This window comes from Schistocerca cancellata, chromosome 11 (genome assembly GCF_023864275.1).
Source record: "Schistocerca cancellata isolate TAMUIC-IGC-003103 chromosome 11, iqSchCanc2.1, whole genome shotgun sequence".
In the NCBI taxonomy this organism is placed as follows: Eukaryota; Metazoa; Arthropoda; class Insecta; order Orthoptera; family Acrididae; genus Schistocerca; species Schistocerca cancellata.
The window spans coordinates 89,935,979-89,957,358 of record NC_064636.1 but is presented as its reverse complement, the minus strand read 5'-3'; the positions used below and the strand labels follow the sequence as shown (position 1 = coordinate 89,957,358).

The 21,380-nt window shown below is 40.2% G+C and overlaps 1 protein-coding gene and 1 pseudogene across 1 annotated transcript in view; both read right to left on the bottom strand.

Annotated features, from left to right (window-relative positions):
- Positions 1–3,316: 3,316 nt before the first annotated feature.
- LOC126109006 (5S ribosomal RNA) lies at positions 3,317–3,434 on the bottom strand (annotated as a pseudogene).
- Positions 3,435–11,567: 8,133 nt separating this feature from the next.
- Positions 11,568–21,380, bottom strand: part of LOC126108121 (D-3-phosphoglycerate dehydrogenase) — an 88,949-nt gene continuing 79,136 nt past the window's right edge. The window contains exons 8-10 of the mRNA XM_049913365.1: positions 18,755–18,912; positions 16,759–16,980; positions 11,568–13,388 (exon numbers count right to left, since the gene is read on the bottom strand). Of these exons, the coding sequence (XP_049769322.1) occupies positions 13,084–13,388; positions 16,759–16,980; positions 18,755–18,912 (685 nt within the window). The 3' untranslated portion in view covers positions 11,568–13,083. The remainder of the gene's footprint in view (positions 13,389–16,758; positions 16,981–18,754; positions 18,913–21,380) is intronic.

Below are 21,380 nucleotides of genomic sequence, written 5' to 3'. Positions count from 1 at the left end.
TCTGCCAGTATCTCGTCTCCTACCTTCCAAACTTTACAGAAGCTCTCCTTAAGGAAGGTAGGAGACGAGACACTGGCAGAAGTAAAGCTGTGAGTACCGGGCGTGAGTCGTGCTTCGGTAGCTCAGATGGTAGAGTACTTCCCCGCGAAAGGCAAAGGTCCCGAGTTCGAGTCTCGGTCGGGTACACAGTTTTAATCTGCCAGGAAGTTTCATATCAGCGCACACTCCGCTGCAGAGTGAAATCTCATTCTGGAAACATCCCCCAGGCTGTGGCTAAGCCATGTCTCCGCTATATCCTTTTTTTCAGGAGTGCTAGTTCTGCAAGGTTCGCAGGAGAGCTTCTGTAAAGTTTGGAAGGTAGGAGACGAGTTACTGGCAGAAGTAAAGCTGTGAGTACCGGGCGTGAGTCGTGCTTCGGTAGCTCAGATGGTAGAGCACTTGCCCGCGAAAGGCAAAGGTCCCGAGTTCGAGTCTCGGTCGGGCACACAGTTTTAATCTGCCAGGAAGTTTCATATCAGCGCACACTCCGCTGCAGAGTGAAAATCTCATTCTGGATAGTAGATATCCTTGGTGTAGCAAAGCACCTTAAATCACTCAATAAAGGCAAGGCCTCTGATCCAGATCGCATACCAGCCACGTTGCTTTCAGAGTATGCTGATACGATAGCTCCATACTTAGCAGTTATATACAACCACTCGTAGATAGCTCTGTAGCTGAAGACTGGAAAATTGTTCCAGTCACACCCATACTGAAAAAGGGAAATAGGAGTAATGCGCTGAATTACAGGCCCGTATAACTAACGTCGATTTGTAGTAGGGCTTTGGGAGATATACTGTGTTCGAACATTGTGAATTACCTCGAAGAAAACGATTTATTGACACATAGTTAGCACAGATTCAGAAAATATCGTTGTTGTGAAACACACCCTGCTCTTTATAGTCATGAAGTAATGAGTGCTATCGACAGGGGATGTCAAATTGATTCCATATTTTTAGATTTCCAGAAGGCTTTCGATACCGCTCCTCACATGCGTCTTCTAACCAAACTGCGTGCCTGTGGAATACCGCCTCAGTTGTGCGACTGGATTCGTGATTTCCCGTCAGAAAGGTCACAGTTCGTAGTAATAGACGTAAAGTCATGGAGTAAAACAGAAGTAATATCCGGCGTTCCCCAAGGAAGTGTTACAGGCCGTCTACTGTTCTTGATCTATATTAACGACATAAGAGACAATCAGAGTAGCCGTCTTAGATTGTTTGCAGATGATGCTGTCATTTACCGTCTTGTAAAGTCATCAGATGACCAAAATGAAATGCAAAATGATTTAGATATCTTCTGTATGGTACGAAAAGTGGCAATTGACCTTGAATAATGAAAAGTCTGAAGTTATTCACATGAGTACTAAAAGAAGTCCGCTAAATTTCGATTACACAATCAGTCACACAAATCGTAAGGCTGAAAATTCAGCTAAATACTTAGCGATTGCAATTACAAATGACCTAAATTGGAACGATCACATAGACAATGATGTGGGTAGCGCAAACCAAACACTGCGATTTATTGGCAGAACACTTGAGAGATGCAACAGGTCTACTAAAGAGACTGCTTACACCACGCTTGTCCGTCCTATTCTGGAGTATTGCTGTGCGGTGTGGGATCCACATCAGGTGGGACTGGCGTATGACACCGGAAAAGGTGAAAGGGCGTCACGTTTTGTACTATGGCGAAATAGGGCAGGTAGTGCCACACACATGATACGTGAATTGGAGTGGTAATCATAAAAACAAAGGAGTTTTTCTTTGAGGTGGGACCTTCTCATGAAATTCCAACCACCAGTTTTCTCTTCCCATTGCAAAAACACTCTGTCGGCACCCAGCTACATAGTGGGAAACGATCATTACGATAAAATCGGGTAAATCAGGGCTCGCACAAAAAAATTTAAGTGCTCGATTTTCCCGCGCGCCGTTCGAGAGTTGAACGGCAGACGGAGAGCTTGAAGCTCGATCATTCAACCCTCTGCCAGGTACTTTATTGTGAACAGCTGTGTAATGACGTAGATGTAACCTGAGTGGAAATGAAAGCTCCGCCAATGCACTGCCCTTTTACGCCTTGTGTTCGCTGTACTACCGCCACCTGTATAAGAGCAAATCCCAATGGCTTGATTTTTGTCAATTCAGTGTGTGTGTACATTAAAGATTATTGAAATACAACCGATGCTGCAACTTATGTGGATTGGATTTTTTTTAGCAGTCCGTCTTCAGGCCACGAGTGGCCTACCGGGACCATCCGACCGCCGTGTCATCCTCAGAGGAGGATGCGGATAGGAGGGGTTGTAGTGTAACGACGTAAGTTTTGTATGAATGATTTTCTTTTGACATATGACCATGTGCAGACTTCGTCTCCTACGTCAGTTACAAAACACTTCAAAATTATTTAAATCCTTTTTTTAAATTTGTCTCTGAATGGTTCTTGAACGAAACTGTAATTAAAACATCATCATTTGAGTCGTATGCGCAGCATTTCGTGACTCAGGCCAATTGGTTTGCGCAAACTTTTTTCAATTTAGATGTCGTTTGTTTCTCCTCAGAAATTATATTAATGCAAGTGATCTGCTTTAATAAATATTAGAACCACACTGGATAAACTCTCGAGATTCAAACTCGCGATGGACGTTGTCAAAAATTAATAATCTTGTCAAATAAATTACGTAACATAATTCTTCATAAATAAATTCTCGGAACACGTATTTCAACTTTAGTAGCATCCACTAGTTTATTATCTTCCTACATATAGACGTGAACCCGAGCCTTGACAAGACAGAACTGCACATTTACAACATGATTAAACTTTCTATGACGTCATTGTTGTAGAAACATTACAAATTCTTAATTTTCAATTTTTAGAAGCACGACGCAACAACTCTGTTTCAGGATCTTCTGTTGCTCTTTGGCTGTCGACCCGCGACGTATAGTGGCCAGCAATTTTCTCTCTGGTCCCGGCAGCGAAGATGCTGTCTCCGTTCGTTGAGCCGCCCTCTCCGTACATGAAACATAAAAAATAAATACAAAACTTTAGACAATTCACAACCATTACAAATATTACAAAAATACATAAACAAAACTAAATTAAACTTATATTCACCTGCAAACTGGGCTGACACTGGTGGATGGGTGACGCTTCAATTTCGCGTCCCACTACAGGGTGTGGGGTCAGCACACCGCTCTCCCGGTCGTTATGATGGTATTCTTGACCGAAGGCGCTACTGTTCGGTCGAGTAGCTCCTCAATTGGCTTCACGAGGCTGAGTGAACCCCGAGAAATGGCAACAGCGCATGCCGGCCTGGATGGTCACCCATCCAAGTGCCGGCCACGCCCGACAGCGCTTAACTTCGGTGATCTCACGGGAACCGGTGTATCCACTGCGGCAAGGCTGTTGCCATGTGAATTGGTTAGACTTTTAATTTTGTTAGTGTAACAAATACAAATGCGGGCAGCAGCGCCGTCGCTGCTGGATCCCCATACTCGCTGTCAGACGCTCCTGCTCCTTGCTCGACGCATAACGATTGCTTCTCCACGGGCAAACGGCATCCGAATCCTACTTCTGACCGAGAAACCAGCTGCGTGATCTATCCTTGTACATCATGATTCAGCTGCTCCGCCGGCCGGAGTGGCCGAGCGGTTCTGGCGCTACAGTCTGAAACAGCGCGACCGCTACAGTCGCAGGTTCGAATCCTGCCTCGAGCATGGATGTGTGTGATGTCCTTAGGTTAGTTAGGTTTATGTAGTTCTAAGTTCTAGGGGACTGATGACCTCAGATGTTAAGTCCCATGTGCTCAGAGCCATTTGAACCATTTTGAATCAGCTGCTCCACCGCTGTCGTGTATCTGACCTTCAAGAACTGCGTACGACATTTTCACGTCCTCTCGCTCGTTACGTGCGCGCTATCAGTGCAATAGAAAAGAAGAAAAATAATCCACAGGACATTTTGCAGTAAATTAAACAGAGTTAAATTTTGTGCTGGGATACTTTTTCGCCAGAGGCCATAGCTTTAGAACTGTTCTAGAACAATATACATTACTGCCCATTAAAGCTGCTACACCACGAAGATGACGCGCTACAGATGCGAAATTTAACCTACAGGAAGAAGATGCTGTGATATGCAGATGATTAGCTCTTCAGAGCATTCACACGAGGTTGGCGCCGGCGGCGACACCTACAACGTGCTGACATGAAGAAAGTTTCCAGCCGATTTCTCAAACACAAACAGCAGTTGACCGGCGTTGCCTGGTGAAACGTTGTTGTGATGCCTCGTGTGATGAGGAGAACTGCGTACCATCACGTTTCCGACTTTGATAAAGGTCGGATTGTAGCCTATCGCGATTGCGGTTTATCGCATCGCGACATTTGTCCTCGCGTTCGTCGAGATCCGATGACTGTTAGCAGAATATGGAATCGGTGGGTTCAGGAGGGTAACACGGAACGCCGTGTTGGATGCCAACGGCCTCATATCACTAGCAGTCGAGATGACAGGCATCTTATCCGCATGGCTGTAACGGATCGTGCAGCCACGTCTCGATCCCCGAGTCAACAGATGGGTACGTTTGCAAGACAACAACCATCTGCACGAACAGTTCGACGAAGTTTGCAGCAGCACGGACTATCAGCTCGGAGACCGCGGCTGCGGTTACCCTTGACGTTGCATCACAGACAGGAGCGCCTGCGATGGTGTACTCAACGACGAAGCTAAGTGCACGAATGGCAAAACGTCGTTTTCGTATGAATCCAGGTTCTGTTTACAGCGTCACGATGGTCGCATCTGTGTTCGGCGTCATCTCAATGAACTCACATTGGAAGCGTGTATTCGTCATCGCCATACTGGCGTATCACCCGGCGTAATGGTATGGGGTGCCATCGGTTACACGTCTCGGCCACATCTTGTTCGCACTGACGGCACTTTGAACAGTGGACGTTACATTTGAGATGTGTTACGACCCGTGGCTCTACCCTTCATTCGATCCCTGCGAAACCCTACTTTTCAGGAGGATAATGCACGACCGCATTTGCAGGTCCTGTACGGGCCTTTCTGGATACAGAAAGTGTTCGACTGCTGCCGTGGCCAGCACATTTTCCAGATCTCTCAGCAATTGAAAACTTATGGTTAATGGTGGCCGAGCAACTGGCTCGTCACAATACGCCACTCACTACTCTCGATGAGTTGGTCCCGGCGGGGGTTGGAGTCCTCCCTCCGGCATGGTTGTGTGTGTTTGTTCTTAGGATAAGCTTACGAACTGATGACCTTAGCAGTTAAGTCCCATAAGATTTCACACACATTTGAACACTTGAACTACTCTCGGTTAACTGTGGTATCGTGTTGAAGCTGCACGGGCAGCTGTATCTGTACACGCCATCCCAGCTCTGTTTGACTCAGTGCCCAGGCGTATCAAGGCCGTTATTACGGGCAGAGGTGGTTGTTCTGGGTACTGATTTCTCAGGATCTATGCACCCAAATTGCGTGAAAATGTAATCACATCTCAGTTCAAGTATAATATATTTGTCCAATGAATACCGGTTTATCATCTGCATTTCTTCTTGGTGTAGCAATTTTGATGGCCGGTAGTATACAAAAGTGAGCTTCAAACGCAACTCCACCCTCACACTCAGCCCCCATCGGTCGATATTTCTCCTGTGCTGCAGGCGACACTCCCTCCTATCACTGTACAACAATTTCCCACCGACGCGAACTTTTCCCGCTATTCGATCTTTTTTGCTCTTTCTTGACTGGACTACTACCCCACCAGCATCGTCGGCTGTTTCGTTAACATTATTAATATGTCCGCCACCGTAGCTGAGTGGACGGCGTCATGCCAGGGAGCCCGGGATCGATTCCCGGCTGGGTTGGAGATTTTCTCAGCTCAGAGACTGTGTGTCTGTGTCGTCTTCATCATCATAATTTCATCCTCATCGACGCGCAAGTCGCCGAAGTGGCGTCATCTCAAAAGACTCGCAGCAGGCAATCGGGTCTACCCACCACGGTGCCCTCACCACACGTCATTTCATTTTCATTATTAATTTGAATGTGCCCCTCAACGTGATGGACGAAAAATGACTTGTAAAAGTTACGCCAAAACCAATACGTTGACAGTTCGATCCTTACAGTAGAGTCGTAATCGGAAGGACAGACGTGTTCGACGGTGTAATCGTTTATTTTATGCTGTGAAAATTCATAAAATTGTTAGCTGAAATTTACACAAAAGTCAGTTTTCAAATTTTTAAGTGCTCGATTAAGCTGATGGCGTAATACAGCGAGTCAATGAGGACCAAGAAAGAATTTGGAAAATAATTCGTGCGGTAGCAAATTTTTGTACAATGGTATAGGGGAGTGCTACGAACAACACACAAGAAATCCGGACCTGTGTGGGATGAGTGTGAGGGTGGGGCTGCATTTGAAGGTCACTTTTGTACGCTATTCTTGAATAGAATAGAATACAATCTTTATTTGCCTTTCAGTATGTTTTCCATACAATTGGCAACGTCAGTGTGTTCAATACATTTTTTAAAAAATTACAATAATTATTATTGTACATAATTGGGCCTGTGCAGGGCAAGCAGATACGCATGCTAAAGTAATACTGATAATACAACAATTATTCACTCACAGTAATAATAATAATAATAATACATCATAACAGTTAAATATACAATAGTATCAAGATATATTTATGGTACATCTTACGTATCCTTGTAAAAAGTCTTTGTTGGTACATTACTGTCACAAACATGTAGGTATAATTCATATGGCAGTTTTTTGTTTCATGTAGCATATCTCATTTCTGTCACTGTTTAGAAACTCATCAAGTGATTAATATGGCGTACATTTGAGCCACACTTCTATTGTTTGCTTAAAGTTATTCATCTGTATTTTACTGACAGCCTTTGACAGACTGTTATAAAATTTCAAGCGAAGGTGTTTATGGCTCTTTTGTGTTAATGCCAGCCTTGTGCATGGTTGGTCTAAGTTACTATTATTTTGGGTATTATGAACATGCACTTCAGATCTTAAATTAAAGTTCTTTACGTTCTATTTAGCATATATTAAACAATTTTAAATGTATATACTATGTAGTGCTATTATCTTTAGTTCTTTAAAATGATTTTTGCAACTTTGTCTCGGTGCTAGTCCTAACAGCTTTCTTCTGCCACTTGAAGATGGTACTAAAACCCACTGGGTTACCCCAAAGAAGTACCCCATATTGCAGCTGTGATTGGAGAAAAGCAAACTATGTGGAGATTAGCAGATTTTTACTGATAACGTGTCTCAGCTTGTGAAATAGAGAGTGAGTTCTAGCAAGTTTGCCACATAATTTGTATGTCTGTCCCAAAAAATGGTTCAGATGGCTCTGAGCACTATGGGACTTAACTTCTGAGGTCATCACTCCCCTAGAATTTAGAACTACTTAAACCTAGCTAACCTAAGGGCATCACACACATCCATACCCGAGGCAGGATTCGAACCTGCGACGGCAGCAGTCGCGTGGTTCCAGACTGTAGCGCCTAGAACTGCTTGCCCACCCCAGCTGGCTGTGTGTCTGTCCCATGTAAGTTTTTGATCTATATGTAAACCTAGTTACTTGACATTTTTTGTGTTCTGTTCAAGTGGTTTCAGGGTGAAGTAAATTTCTTCAGTTTTCAATTTGTTTATTGATAAAAGTTTGGCTCTGCACCAGTCACTGCTCATTTCAGTTGTATTCTATGACATCTTGCAGACTTTCTCCATCTGTTATTGGTGTCATATCATCAGCATACAGTACATTGTTGCATGGCATATAATTTGAGAAGTCATTGATGTGAACAATGAACAGGAAAGGGCCAAGCACTGAGCCTTGTGGAATTCCTCTCTTTACTTTCATGGGAGTTGACTTTTGATAGTTTGTTTTTACTGATTGTACCCCATTGCTGAAGTATGACTGGAAAACATTGTAATTGAATAATTCTAAAACTACTGCCTCTAGCGGAAACACAACCCAGTACAAAGTTTAATTACATCAAATTTCATACAATAAGGTCACGTTGACTTCTTTCTGCAACAGCAATAATTCACATGTAGTGAACGAGAGAATAGGAGATCTTGCACGTGGTTTTTGAAAGGAAGGTAGAACATTGCAGGTTGTGTAAAATGACACTGGCAGGGGCAACTAAATCAGGCTGAATAGAGAACGTGGATAACATCACTCCTACCTGCCCTGTGTTGCTGCACCAAAATGCTAATCAATAGCACCGCCAAGCACGTACTGCACTTAATGCCAGTCTGGTGTTTGTTGTATATCGACGTCATGGTAGTGCAGTTTTAGCAGCCATCAATGCACTTACAGCCAGGTGGGACTTTCTTGTGAAATACAGCTTGTGTACGACTGTACCAATATGATCACATATGTCACATGTGAGGGATAGACGGTGTCATAGTAAGTGGTGTCTGTTTCACGTTCTTTGCCAATTTTGGAGGTGAGGCACTGGGGAGGCAAGGAATTACGAGAGAAGGAAGCAATACTTGAAAGAGTGGGTGGAGAAGGAAAAACTAGAAGGCAAGTCCTGATGTAAACAGCAGCACACCATGAAGATGGGGACAATGGGTCATTTGGGTTGGCAGTCGTGCTGATGGTACAATACACACCCAATGTAGGTAGGCTTTGTGCCATGTTCTTCGTCTGCTTAGTAGTTTCTTGTAATGGCTAAAAAGCGTTATGTATCTGTGAGAAAAGAACCTGAAGCAAAACGAAGCAGGCAACTGGGTGTTCAATGATAAATTGCTACTGATGTTCTCGTTATGTCAAACTGATACAAACACCATTAATGGTTAACATTGTTTGGTAATTGTGAATAATATACACTCGGCTACGAATGTACACGCACACTCACTTTAACAGCAACGTTATTACTTGAAAAATAGTTCCTGCAGTTTCTTATGGTTGGTGTCAGACACGTACTGTCACCCATGATTCTATTCATTTTCCCAGCTTACTGAAATCTGCACATGGCAGTAGCACTTTGTTGTTGTTTGATTTACTAAAATTCTGCATTTAACAGTTCAGCAAGGAATGGCATGTGGCCAATGACAGCAACAAATCCATTGTTTGTTATTGTTCCACTGTTATTAAGCCCGTGCATTTTACAAAATCTACTGGTGGCTATTCACAGACTTAAACACAAAAAATGTGCTGCTTATTTAGTTGCTAGGCAAGTCCACTAATTTTTGTGGCTCAACTAGAATGATGGTAATATTAATTTTAAACTGACAGCATCATTATTGCAGTATTTGTGATCCGGACCTGTCCTTTCTTTCCCATTCTACGAGTACTTTTGGGGGAAAATTAATTCTAGAAGGAAGACAAATAGCTCTCTATAAACTGATCATACATATTTTTGGAAATGGAGAACAGTAAAACATCACAATTTTTTGAGACATATAGCATTTTGTAACATAATGTGTTTGACTGATGTAACTTATATTTACAATTCACAAGAAAAGTTTGGATTACTTCTTCTGTAGTATCAAAAATAAACCATTTTTTACTAATGAATCAATATCAAAAATTTTGTTTCAAATGTACTAAAATCTTGTGTTCATATACAAATCTCTGTACAAACACTTTCATGTAAGCTACATATGTAATTATTATTAATAAAAATGTGCTTCTGTAATTATATGGAAAATCACTTCTGAACAGGTAGAGAATTTATGACAAATCTTTTGGAATAGCGAGATGAAGAAAATGTGTTGCTGATTTTATATTAATTAATACACTGTTAACATTGTGGATAAGTTAGTGCTGGTATCTCTAGTCTTTATCATTATTGTGCATTAGTGATAAGTGTTTATATGTGGATAATCTAATTGGAGTTTAACCAACACTGTCTGGTCTACAATTAATAGTTTTACAGTTCATTTTAAACTTATACATATTTCTATGGCAATGAATATGACTGAGCATTCTTCTCTCTTTTTTTCTGTTTAACTCTTTTATGTCAGATTTATTTCTGGAACAAAACCTTATATTTTCTTGTTAAATGGTTATTTGCCATTTCAAATGAGGAGATACTGCACTATTACAAATATTGAAATCATGGTTTTAGGTACCACTTTTATTAAATTGCTTAACTAACATTTGGATTACTTTCTTTGAAATGCTTGAAAATAAATAGATTCTGCAATGGAGAATCTATTCGGAGTCTTTTATTTAAAATAAAGTCTATTTTTGATAGTTTATGACTTTCCAGCAGCTAGTAAGTCTGCGTACATAAGCCTCATGTGATATGTCACACAAAATCTACGGTATCAGTAAAACAAGTTTCCTGGCAGTGAGAAACTGAGTGATTTGAAATAAACATCTTTCTTCTGTGTAAAAGTAAAACAAATTAATGATTTTATATGCTAACTGGAAATATGGAAAAATTTCATTGAAAAGTAATTTTTAATAAAAGTTCTGATACCATTAAATATTATATATTATTTTATTGTAAAAAGTCTAGAAAACAGTGTAATTAATATATAGTAGAAAAGGTATAAAAAAGAATTACCCTCACATCACCACCAATGATAATTTGTTAAATATGTTCATTGTCAGTGAAATATATTTTATAACAGAACTTCTATTACCAAGAAATTTAACTGATTTAACAATGACCACTAAGTAATGTAGTCTTGAAACTAATTTATGGGAGGATTGGGTTCATGTCAGGATGGTAATAAAATGAGTAATAACTGATTTTTAAAATCTTTCATTTTTATTTTATACACAGCACTTTTCTCATACAGAAAAATTACAGTATTACAGTAAAAAAACTATCTTCTGATGTACTCAATTATTTTCTTTACAATTCTAATAATGTAAAATGAAAGAATGCAATGGTATTTGTTTTATTTTTAAATAAGGGAAGATATGGGTACAAAAAATTACAGTTATTAAGACTATCAAGACAAAAATGTCAACTACAGTCTTAAAAGATATATTTCCACAACCATAGGCTGTTAAGCTTTATGCATTTCACCACAGAACTAACATATGCTGCTGTAACAACTACAGCAATATTTATGGTGATGCAATGCTAAAAATATAAGAATATTGATCAAATCATAGTCTACTAGTATATAATACATTAGACATTAATAAAAAGAAATGACCGTTAATTCTCTCTGTATGTTGATGTGGACAGACAGATAGTATACTTAGGGACACATTTAATAGAAAAACAAAAAGTTGGCCTTCTTCCTAATAGACCATTTTTGTCAGTTTTACGTGGCAGTTTTTCATCTTCTCTATGAGCTTTTATACAGAAAATTTGATGTGTAGTGTATTAACTAAGATAATTTATTCAAATTTTGGACTTTAAGAAACATGGATAATAAATTTCTGTTCTAATCCTAAAATTTGTGGTTTCCTGATAGAAACACAGTTTTTGCACAGTGTATGCAACGTCACCAGACAGAATGAATTTCACTGCTATGATTAAGACAGACATGATTAAATACAGAGAACTCAGCCTGTAGAATAACTGGTAATTTCTCTTGTGTCGGACTACGCTTCTTTGGCGTTATCAGTTCATATTTTCCAATCTTATAACTTTTTCTGTATTAAATTATTTTTTTAAATTTCATGATGAAATTAGATCCACAAAATGTTATTGTTCAAGCAAAGTTTTTACCTTCACAGTACATGAATATCACAGCCATTGATTACAACACACCACAAAAATCATTGTATCAGTCAAACGCTTTCTCTTAAACAAAAATTTGCAGATCAAAATATTAAAAATACATTATGAAAATATATGTTAGAGCTCACAGAAAAATTGAAGTAGAAGCAAAAAACTTCAAGTTTTCATAAAGCTAATTTCATGAATCAGGTTTCACTGCAAATTAAATTACGGCACAATATGGTAGGAAGTCTTATTTCTAATACTGTGAGAACATTTCATTTGAAATTAGTTGGAATGCACCAGTATTTATATGATTTTTTTTTCCTTTTTACCAAGCATTATTGATGCAATCTGTAATTAGTAAAATAAATTAATGTATTGTTCACTTTTTCTTTTAAATAGTTGTCTGAAACATTAAGGCTTGTCCGTAAGAAGGGTAAGAATGAAAAGTTTTGGCCAATCAGCTAGATGCATGTTATACTATCACATTTGGTGAAAAACAGAGGGTAACAAGTTTTTACGGAAACTTGCTCATTGTTTTACTACAAGGAGAGGTAAACATTGGTGCCTAGTCTCAATGAATACTTCAAAACGAAATTATATATATAAAGTGGGTGCTCAGCATGCTTCTGGAATGCCTGGAGATATTACAATATGTGAGAGACACACGACTAAGGCGAAAACTGTCATGGTAGTAATATACTCCTAGCATATGTGGTGGCACAAAGCTGGAACATCACCAGCAACTTCAACTAAATGTGGTAGAAATATGGTTTATTATGTGGGAAAAATACCCTGCTGGGGTAAAACACCTGTATCACACTTAAAATTAGGATGGGCTGGGACAGGAGTTACACACAAAAATAATAGAAAGTGAGCTATAATAGTACATAATCCACAGTATTCTGTTATTAGGACAATTGTTGACAGTCTTGATGACATTTGACCAATAGGAGTCATGGGGAGAGCTGAGGGAGGGAAGGGGATGATGTGTAATGTGGACTGTTTGGGTGTGTGGAGTAATTTCAACACATCACATCCTATCTGGAGATACACCCACCTAGCAAATGAGAGGTATTAGCGCCACCTGCAAAGGATACTGGGGTCATTGGCTAATAAGTGACAGTCCTTTTGACATTTCTGCCCCACTGGTGTGGTGGTTAGTAGGAACAGGTTGACTTAAAAAAAAAGTAACTGGGCAACAATGGATAATCAGCTAAGAGCTGACTGATGGCAGTTCATTTCGAAATTTCATTCCTTACCAGTTACTACAGTTTCAGAGCACCAGAAGGTTACAAAACACACTTCAACAAGTGAGACGAATGCTGAAGACACAAGTCAAGTTCTGCTGGGCACAGTAGCTTCACAAACTGGGCAAAGCAGCACAAGTGAATCTTCAGACGTCGACGACACCCGGGATATTAACACGGGTCTCGACGCGCTGCGTGGTGCGTACAGCGATCCAGGCGTGAGAGTCGGTGGGTTGGCCTTTGGCCGGCTCCACAACAGGGGCGGCTACGGACACACCGGTAATGGAAGCAGAGGCAGAAGCCAGTGCCCCCAACACAGCTCCAAGTGCTGAGGTGGCAGAGGCGGCACGGAACAGGCGCAGAGGTGCGCCCCCACCGAGGGCAATGCCACCGTCGAAGACGCAGCCGTCGACAGAGAGCAAGAGGGGCCGGTTGTCAGCACGGACCGTACCTGGAAGTACACCAGCATCAATTGCCATGCATATTAGTGGCATCAGTACCTGTCTGTACATAACATCTCAGCAAAGGAATTATAGATGGAGGGAGAACTACTTTGACAACAATTAGCTGTTAAAAAGTCTTCTTTACTAACTTTCAACATATTAAGAATTTTCAAAATGTGCAACCTATGTATGAATAATCTTTAAGTGTGTGTAAGCTGACACATGTGGTGGCATCACAGTCACGGCCAAACCAGCTTGAAAGTGTGCACTGCTGCACTGATCTGGATGAGCTCTTGTATACTATGAGTGGACCTCTTGCATCACAGTTACAGCCACACCACTGTGAAAGTGTGCACCACTACATTTATCCAGATGAGTTTACATTGTATACCATGAGTGAACCTCTCATAAAAAGTAATGGAGAACACATTTATCAGCTGCGGTAATTTTATTTACCGAGACTTTCAACATCAAGAAGATTAAAAATAAAAAAGTGTAAAGAGTATAGGAAAGAAGAGTGTTGCAGAATAAGAGGGAGCTGAGCAGAAACATTGAGAGCTATAGAGGAAGGAAGGAAGGAAGGAAGGAAGGAACATATATCGCATGCATAGAGGGGAATTTATGAGGAGGATAGATAAACAAAGACATGCACAAAGAGAAACTATATAAACTCAGAGGAAGACATAGGATTTAAAAGAGCAGAATAGAAATGAGAAGGAATCTGGCAACTTCAAGCTAGAGAAGAATATCGAAGATTCAGGGATGAGCAATAAACCTGAGGAGGAGCAAAAGTTGATGATGTCAAATCTAAGGACAGTGACAAAATGAGAAGAAAGAGAAAGTCTAATTTGAAGAATAAGGAGATAACAAAGACTGAGGAAAACAATTTGTAGACAAAAAGGAGAAGACTCAAGAAGGAACAGGCAAGAAACAAAGCAGGAGGAGAAATAGAACTAAAATTAGGAGATATGAAGAATCAGAGAGAGCTCAATAAGAGTACGCGGTAGAGGAAGCAGGATCAGAAATTCATGATATGGAGGTACAAGTCAGAGCGTAGTGAAGAAGGCAACATGAGGCTGAAGAGAAATTAGCATGCCAGGGAATGATGAATGAGGCCGATGTAGAACAAAAATGGAGAAAGAAGTGGAATGAAAATAGGAATGTTATAGCAACAAAGAGTCTAGCAGCAGAAGAGAGAATATATAAATAAAAAAGAGGAGTATCAATACAACCAATGCAACATTTTGATGGAAGAAAAGACAGAGAATAAAGAGATAAAGCGAAGGACAATGAGAATTTGCTGACATATAAGAAGGAGAGAAAAGAAGTCATCAATAAGTAAACTCAAGTGAAAATACCTATAACTGTCATACAGGTGGCAATGATTTCACTTGATACTATCTACTGAGTATTTGCTTTTCAATCAAACAAGTGGAAGGCGCAATCTGGATGGATACCTCAATTGTGAGTTAACATTTCTGCTATATATATGAAGGGCTTATTTCAATAGTGGTACAAGTCCATTTTTGTTCTATGTGAGATACAGAGTCCTCAAGTTAAATGAGCACTGAAAAATCTGCAGTTGAGATACCAGAAATATTCAAGCATATAGCTTCTCACTAGAGATGAACCTTTTTTTCTGTTTGTTTGGACCATTAATGTCAGAAGCATTATAGACAGGAGAGTGGAGGTAATGGACTTGTACCACTATTGAAATCAGCCCTTCATGTCAACTGTTTAGTTACTTATATCATGGTTAGAAATTTTCTGTTGACCTCTGAAGCTTTAATGAGAAGCTGATGGAATCTACAAGCTTTCAGTGAATTCAGGAATGCTACCCATGAATGTCATGTGTTTGAGTTCCCTAGCTGCACACTGTTTTAGCTTTTCAGAGCTGGCTGTATGGATCAGATTGCCTTGTGCAACACATGAAAAATATTGGTAACAGGAAACACATGCTATTCAGTGTTGAACAACTGGTAAGTGGATATAAGAATGCCGATGTAATGATGGAGCAAGAATAACTAAATGGTTCAAATGGCTCTGAGCACTATGGGACTTAACATCTATGGTCATCAGTCCCCTAGAACATAGAACTACTTAAACCTAACTGCCATGAGGCAGAGAAAATCCCTTACCCCGCCGGGAATCGAACCCGGGAACCCGGGCGTGGGAAGCGAGAACGCTACCGCACGACCACGAGCTGCAGGCCAAGAATAACTGAAAAGTGGTACATTTAAAGGAAATGACAGAGTAATTTATAAAAGGAGTCCCACTAAAGAAAGAATAGTGCAAGGGAGGAGTGAATGGATGTGCAGTTTGATGAAATGGTGAAGGAAGAAGGATGTAGAGTAGATTTAGGTGAAGTAAGTAGGAGAAAAAAAAGAGTGGTAGAGTCAGAGCAGTAAGGTGGGATGTCCTAAGCAGATCCCACTAAAGAGGGATGGCACATGTGGGAGAAGTAAAGATGCATGCAGATGCATGAAATGGTGAAGGAATTATGAAGGAGAGGAGAGTTAGGTAAGGCAGCACAAAATAAACCAGAAACTGGTGGAAATGAAGAAACTAAGTAAAAATTTTGTAAGAAGGAACCACTGCAGAGAACAGGGATAGCAGGGATGTATGGGAGAAGTGAACAAATGTGCTATTGACTTAAATGATGAAGAAAGAGGGAAGATGAGCTCGGGGACTGAGGGAGAAACCAAACACTGGTGGATTCAGAGGAAATATGAAATAATGATGTAAGCAGAGTCCACTCAGTAGAAACAGGATGCATGGGAGAAGTGAACAGGTATGCAATTCAATGCAATTGTGAAGGAAGTAGGAAAAAATATAGATGAAGTTTGAGTTGTGTAGGAGAAACCACAAAATAGAAGAAAATATGGAAGAAATGATAAGGAAAGGAGGAAATAAGAAACAATGTTGTGAGGTGATGGTACTGAAGAGAGGAGTGATGCATGGAAGAAGTGAACAGATGTGCAGTTGACTGAAATGATGAAAAAAGTGGGAAGATGAGCTAGGGGACTGTGGAAGAAACCAAATACTGGTGGATTCAGAGGAAATAATAAATTATGATGGAAGCAGAGTTCACTCACTCAGTAGAAACAGGATGCATGAGAGAAGTGAATAGGTATGGAATTCAATGCAGTTGTGGAGAAAGTAGGAAAGAGTATAGAGGAAGTTTGAGTTGTGTAGGAGAAACCAAAAAATAGAAGAAAATATGGAAGGAATGATGGGGAAAGGAGGAAATAAGAAACAATGTTTTGAGGTGATGGTACTGAAGAGAGGAGTGATGCATGGGAGAAGTGAACAGATGTGCAGTTGAATGAAACCATGCAGAAAGTAGACAGTAGAGCAGAGTGAGGAGGGGAGACTCACCAGTGACGGCATGCACCTCCCCGCTGGCCTGCTGGATTTTGACAGTGACTGTGGTGTCATCTCCCTGGCTGCCAGCAGAGGCCTTCTCGGATGTCACTGTGACACCCATGTCGCGCGCCAGTGCTGGGGCGTTGACCAGGTTCAACCCATTAGGTGTGCGCCCAGACAGCAAACCAGTAACGGCTGCCGTGGCAACAAAGGTCAGCCGCTCACTACCAGGGCCTGCCAACATTAGACAAGGCTTCACTTACCATGAGTTCCATATCAGTCAGCATACTAGCTGTTCCTAATTGAGCGAAGTAAAGCCAAAAAATAAGTGGCGAGAAATTTGAAGAGGAATTAGAAGAGTAATATACATCCAGATGAAACAATTATTAACTAGCGTGTTATGTAACATCAAGTGAACTTATTTAAACACCCAGTAGGTGTGTACATGAAAATTACACATTAAAATTATTTCTGCCAGAGCTAAAGACCTATAGTTTTGCTTTCCTTGTGGCATGGCAACAGACCTTTTCTATACATAAATTCCAATGTATGACTTTATTTTCTTAGTGCACTGTACAACCCTGGAGATGAGTAATATGAACGATATGACATGATGAATCAGTGATTAATTTCTGCATGTTGTTTATTTCAAACAATAACTTTCATCATAGCCAAACAATATTGCCTTTACATTATGACACAAAGGCTTACATTTCAGTATTCAGCCAGTGATTGATACTAATGTACTCAAAAAACCATTTCTTAAGTTGATGCCACTATAGTAAATGAGTCTCAGAAAATAATGAGTGTAGTCCAGTCAAAAAAGGAAGGTTCAAAGGGCTCTCAATGAAAATGTGGTCAAACAAAAGTACTGAACACAATTAAGCCAATAAATTAAACAAACTGAAAATCAAAAAGTCATAGTAAGTATGGGTCACAAGTACAATGTGGTTGTTCCGATACATGATGACGATTACATCGGCAAAAGATCAGATATTTTTCGTGGAAAGTAATACTGTCAATATAGAAAGAGATCCAACAAGCAAATTTCAAAGTGAGATAAAAGAAAAGATAGACAATAGTTATTTCTTGTTCATAGAAGAAGAAAAACATAGATTGAAACTAATGAATCTGAAAAGACCTGGACTTTGCTGACAAGTAAAACTAAATAAGCAAAAAAACAGGATTTGGCAAATTGTGAATAACACGTTGTGCCCTAACAACAAAATCAATAGGAATTGTGACTGAAAACTGAAAGCTGTGTATATATTCAAACAAACAAGTAACATAAGAAGTTGTTACACATTTGCTAAAGAAGTGAAGGATTTTGTTATACCTATGGAGGTATCTACAGCCTCTTTGGAAGTAACCAAAAATGGTGATCAGTGACTGAAAATAATTGTAGTAAAAGTGCCATCATGATTTCAGGCTCTCAGTATCCCATTATGTCAATTTCTTATGAAAGCACTGTCAACTGTGCGGTATTTGATCATGATGATGTGTCTTGTGTGTCCTTTGCATGTCTATAAACCGTCGTTAACAAGATCCAAGAAGCTGAGAAATAGATGTAATTAAACCTCCACAAGATGACAGCCATTTCATATGAACTTGCCAAGACTGTAAGTCCCTCTCCCCCCCCCCCCCCTTTAAACCAGCTAACCAAGACTGTAGAAAGCCTATTTAGTATCTATGTGTACTTATGTTAAATTTTTTGTGTTGCCATTGTAACCTGAAGATGAAGTTTGTGCCTCAAAACATGTTATTTCATTCAATAAATTAAGTAAATTGACAAATAATTGTGAGTAGTAGTGGTCTCTGAAAAAAGGTATTCGTATTTGTGACTCACAGTCGACAAATAGACAATACAGCTTTAAAAATAGTATCATACATCAGAGTTACATAACATTTTAGAAAAGTTGTAGAGCAAAAGGACAAATCCTCAGTATCACCAAGGTGCTGTCACAACCTGTAAGACGAGGCCACCCAGTAGTGGTTATGATGGTCTTACCAGAGGCTGTGACGTTGATGGCCGTCCCGGGCAGCGAACCCTGGACCAGACGGGCGGCCAGTGAGCCCAGCTCCTTTGCCAGCTGGAGCCAGGGCTGGTTCCCCTCGTCCAGTGATGCAGACAGCGCGGGTGCGTTCACGACACCTGTCAGCTGGAACCTGCACAACAGCAGAAGCAACAAAATCAGGTGGCTGTCAGTGCGGGCCCCCCAAAATATAACAAGAGCTAGTAGTATTTGTACTAGAGTGTTCATGTAGCTGACGATTAGCACCTGTCGGGCTACCGGATAGCAGTGATTCTTAGTGCCATATTTCAATTGCAGTGTCAGAGTCTACAAGTCATTTTCTTTTGGATTAAGATCGAGAGATTTAGCGGGTCACTCCAGATGACAGAACACCCTGGGTCTATGTCAAACCAGGAATGTATGCATGCAGCCCTGTCAGTATGGCTGCTGTCATCTTGGAAGGTGGTGGTGTCTACTACACATTCATCAAGAAGATTTAAAAGAGATGACAAGCCAGAAATGTTGAAACAAGCATCGTAATTGATGTTCATGGTGTCTCAAATGAGTATTGCCAAGTCATGGTACAAATATCAGCCCTATGAGCAGTAATCTCGCATGTTTCAATGGGTTAGTGTGAGTGTTTCTACTGGATGCCACTACAGTGACTTGTGTGACCCTGACTGCCCCAGTTATCCATCTGGGGAAAGGGGGCCTATTGTTTAATGTGGAATCCAGTGGAACGCCACAGCAGTAGCTCTGCCCTGAGTTGCACCTTACAGATACTGTGATTTAAACGTTTCACTGGACCATCAGTGTGCTCAATACGTTGCATCATCTGAAAAGAGCCAAAATCGTGACTCCTCGGACTACATCACACATCTCCAGTCGGCTGTTGCCTAGTTTCTGTGTTGATGTCAGATTCAAGTGCCACTGTGCTGTCTCTTTCACTACGTTCATTCACTTGAGGTTTTCTTGCAGTCATAGACAACAGCAATTCCTGTCAGATTTGAAACCATTGACAATGTGTGACATTTGTCTCCCTCCCTGTCAGCTGGGATCCTTTTACGAGCACAGTTTTCGTGGTTTGTTACTTGGCTGTGGGTGGTACACCATTTCTTGTACACACACTGGACATGCCACACTGGTAGACCAATAAGTCATGGGCCCATAGGGTGTTAACACTGTAGTGTCACAAACAGCAGTGGAGCCACAGAACCTCTAACTCAAGTTTCAAAGAAGAGAAAAGTGCATCCAAACTTTCTCCCACACATCTCAAGAGCCGAGTAAAAGATGATGAATGGACAACTGCTGTGACTTTATTGAAATGAAAATTGCAGACAACCTTTTTTTGAGAAAATCATCACAGATGATGAGACTTGGTGTCATCAGTACCAGCTGTAAGTAGCCTGTTTGTATGTTGGCAGTGCTATAGACTGCTTTAATATTGCTGACAGCCCTCATTGCCCTCGCCAAAAGATTCTGTGGTTGTATGGACTAGCAGTTAGCGAGTGGATAGGAAAGTGTATGGACATGATATTTTTAGTGGTGACTCTGTGTTGGTAGGACATGCATTGAAAGTGAGGTAAAATGAAGTGTTTATAAGAAAATACACAAGGAAATGTATGAGGATAGATGTTTGGTTGATATTGTTTGGGCAGTGGAATTATTGACAACTATATACTTATTGGAACTGGATGTCAAATGAATAAGGTAAAATTTTCTAAATACATTGTTTGCTCTTCAATAAAATCTTTCTTTTGCTAACCATACGCCTCCTTATAGTTAGAGCCCCTAGTAGTTACAATCTTTTTATGTACCTAGCCATAGTTGCTACTTGCTGTAATTGCTGTAGTTTGTGTTGTGAAGATTTTCTATGAGGTAAGTGACTTATGGGAAAAAAATGGGGTTTGCACTGTTGGGATTCGTGATTGAAATAAGTTTAGGCAATTAACAGAGTTGGAGGTAGTTTCATATTTCTTTAATTTCATGTTTTTTCGATTTGTATTATTGTTAGGATTTCTTGAAATTCGGAGCCTTGTTTTGTGTTAATTATTGGAAGTCATGTTGTCAATGTATAGTAGTCAGATAATGTTGGGCTTTTATATTGTGGGTAATAAATGAATAGGTTGTCTCCATCAGGGAAAATTCTGTAGGTCTGTGTTTAATAAAAATAATTCAAGAGATAGTTTCACAGCCTAATACAATATGACAAAATGCAGGTGGCTGATCAAGATCGAAAAAAGTGTGAATGTGGCCTGCAAGTTGAACAACATCTTGAAATGGGATCTTGGTGGCAGTTTCATGTAGCTGTATGAACATTCTGCATATTGTGCTCCTGTGGGGGCTGGGGTATGTAGAACACCTGAAGCATCAAAATAAACATGTTGATTTGTTTCACTTTCACCACGTTTTTATTAAGTCCCTGTCTTGTATCTCTGTTTGATACAAATTTTGTAATTGGTTTAAAGTTAACTTTCTGATGAATTAGAGGATTGAAATTTTAAATATAACTCAGAACTGGATGACAATGCAACATTAAACTGCTTTTGTGTCAGCCTTTTCGGTAGGGATGGGGGTAGGTTTGAAAAAGTTTGGTGATGCCTGACATGTTGGCTGCCCTGC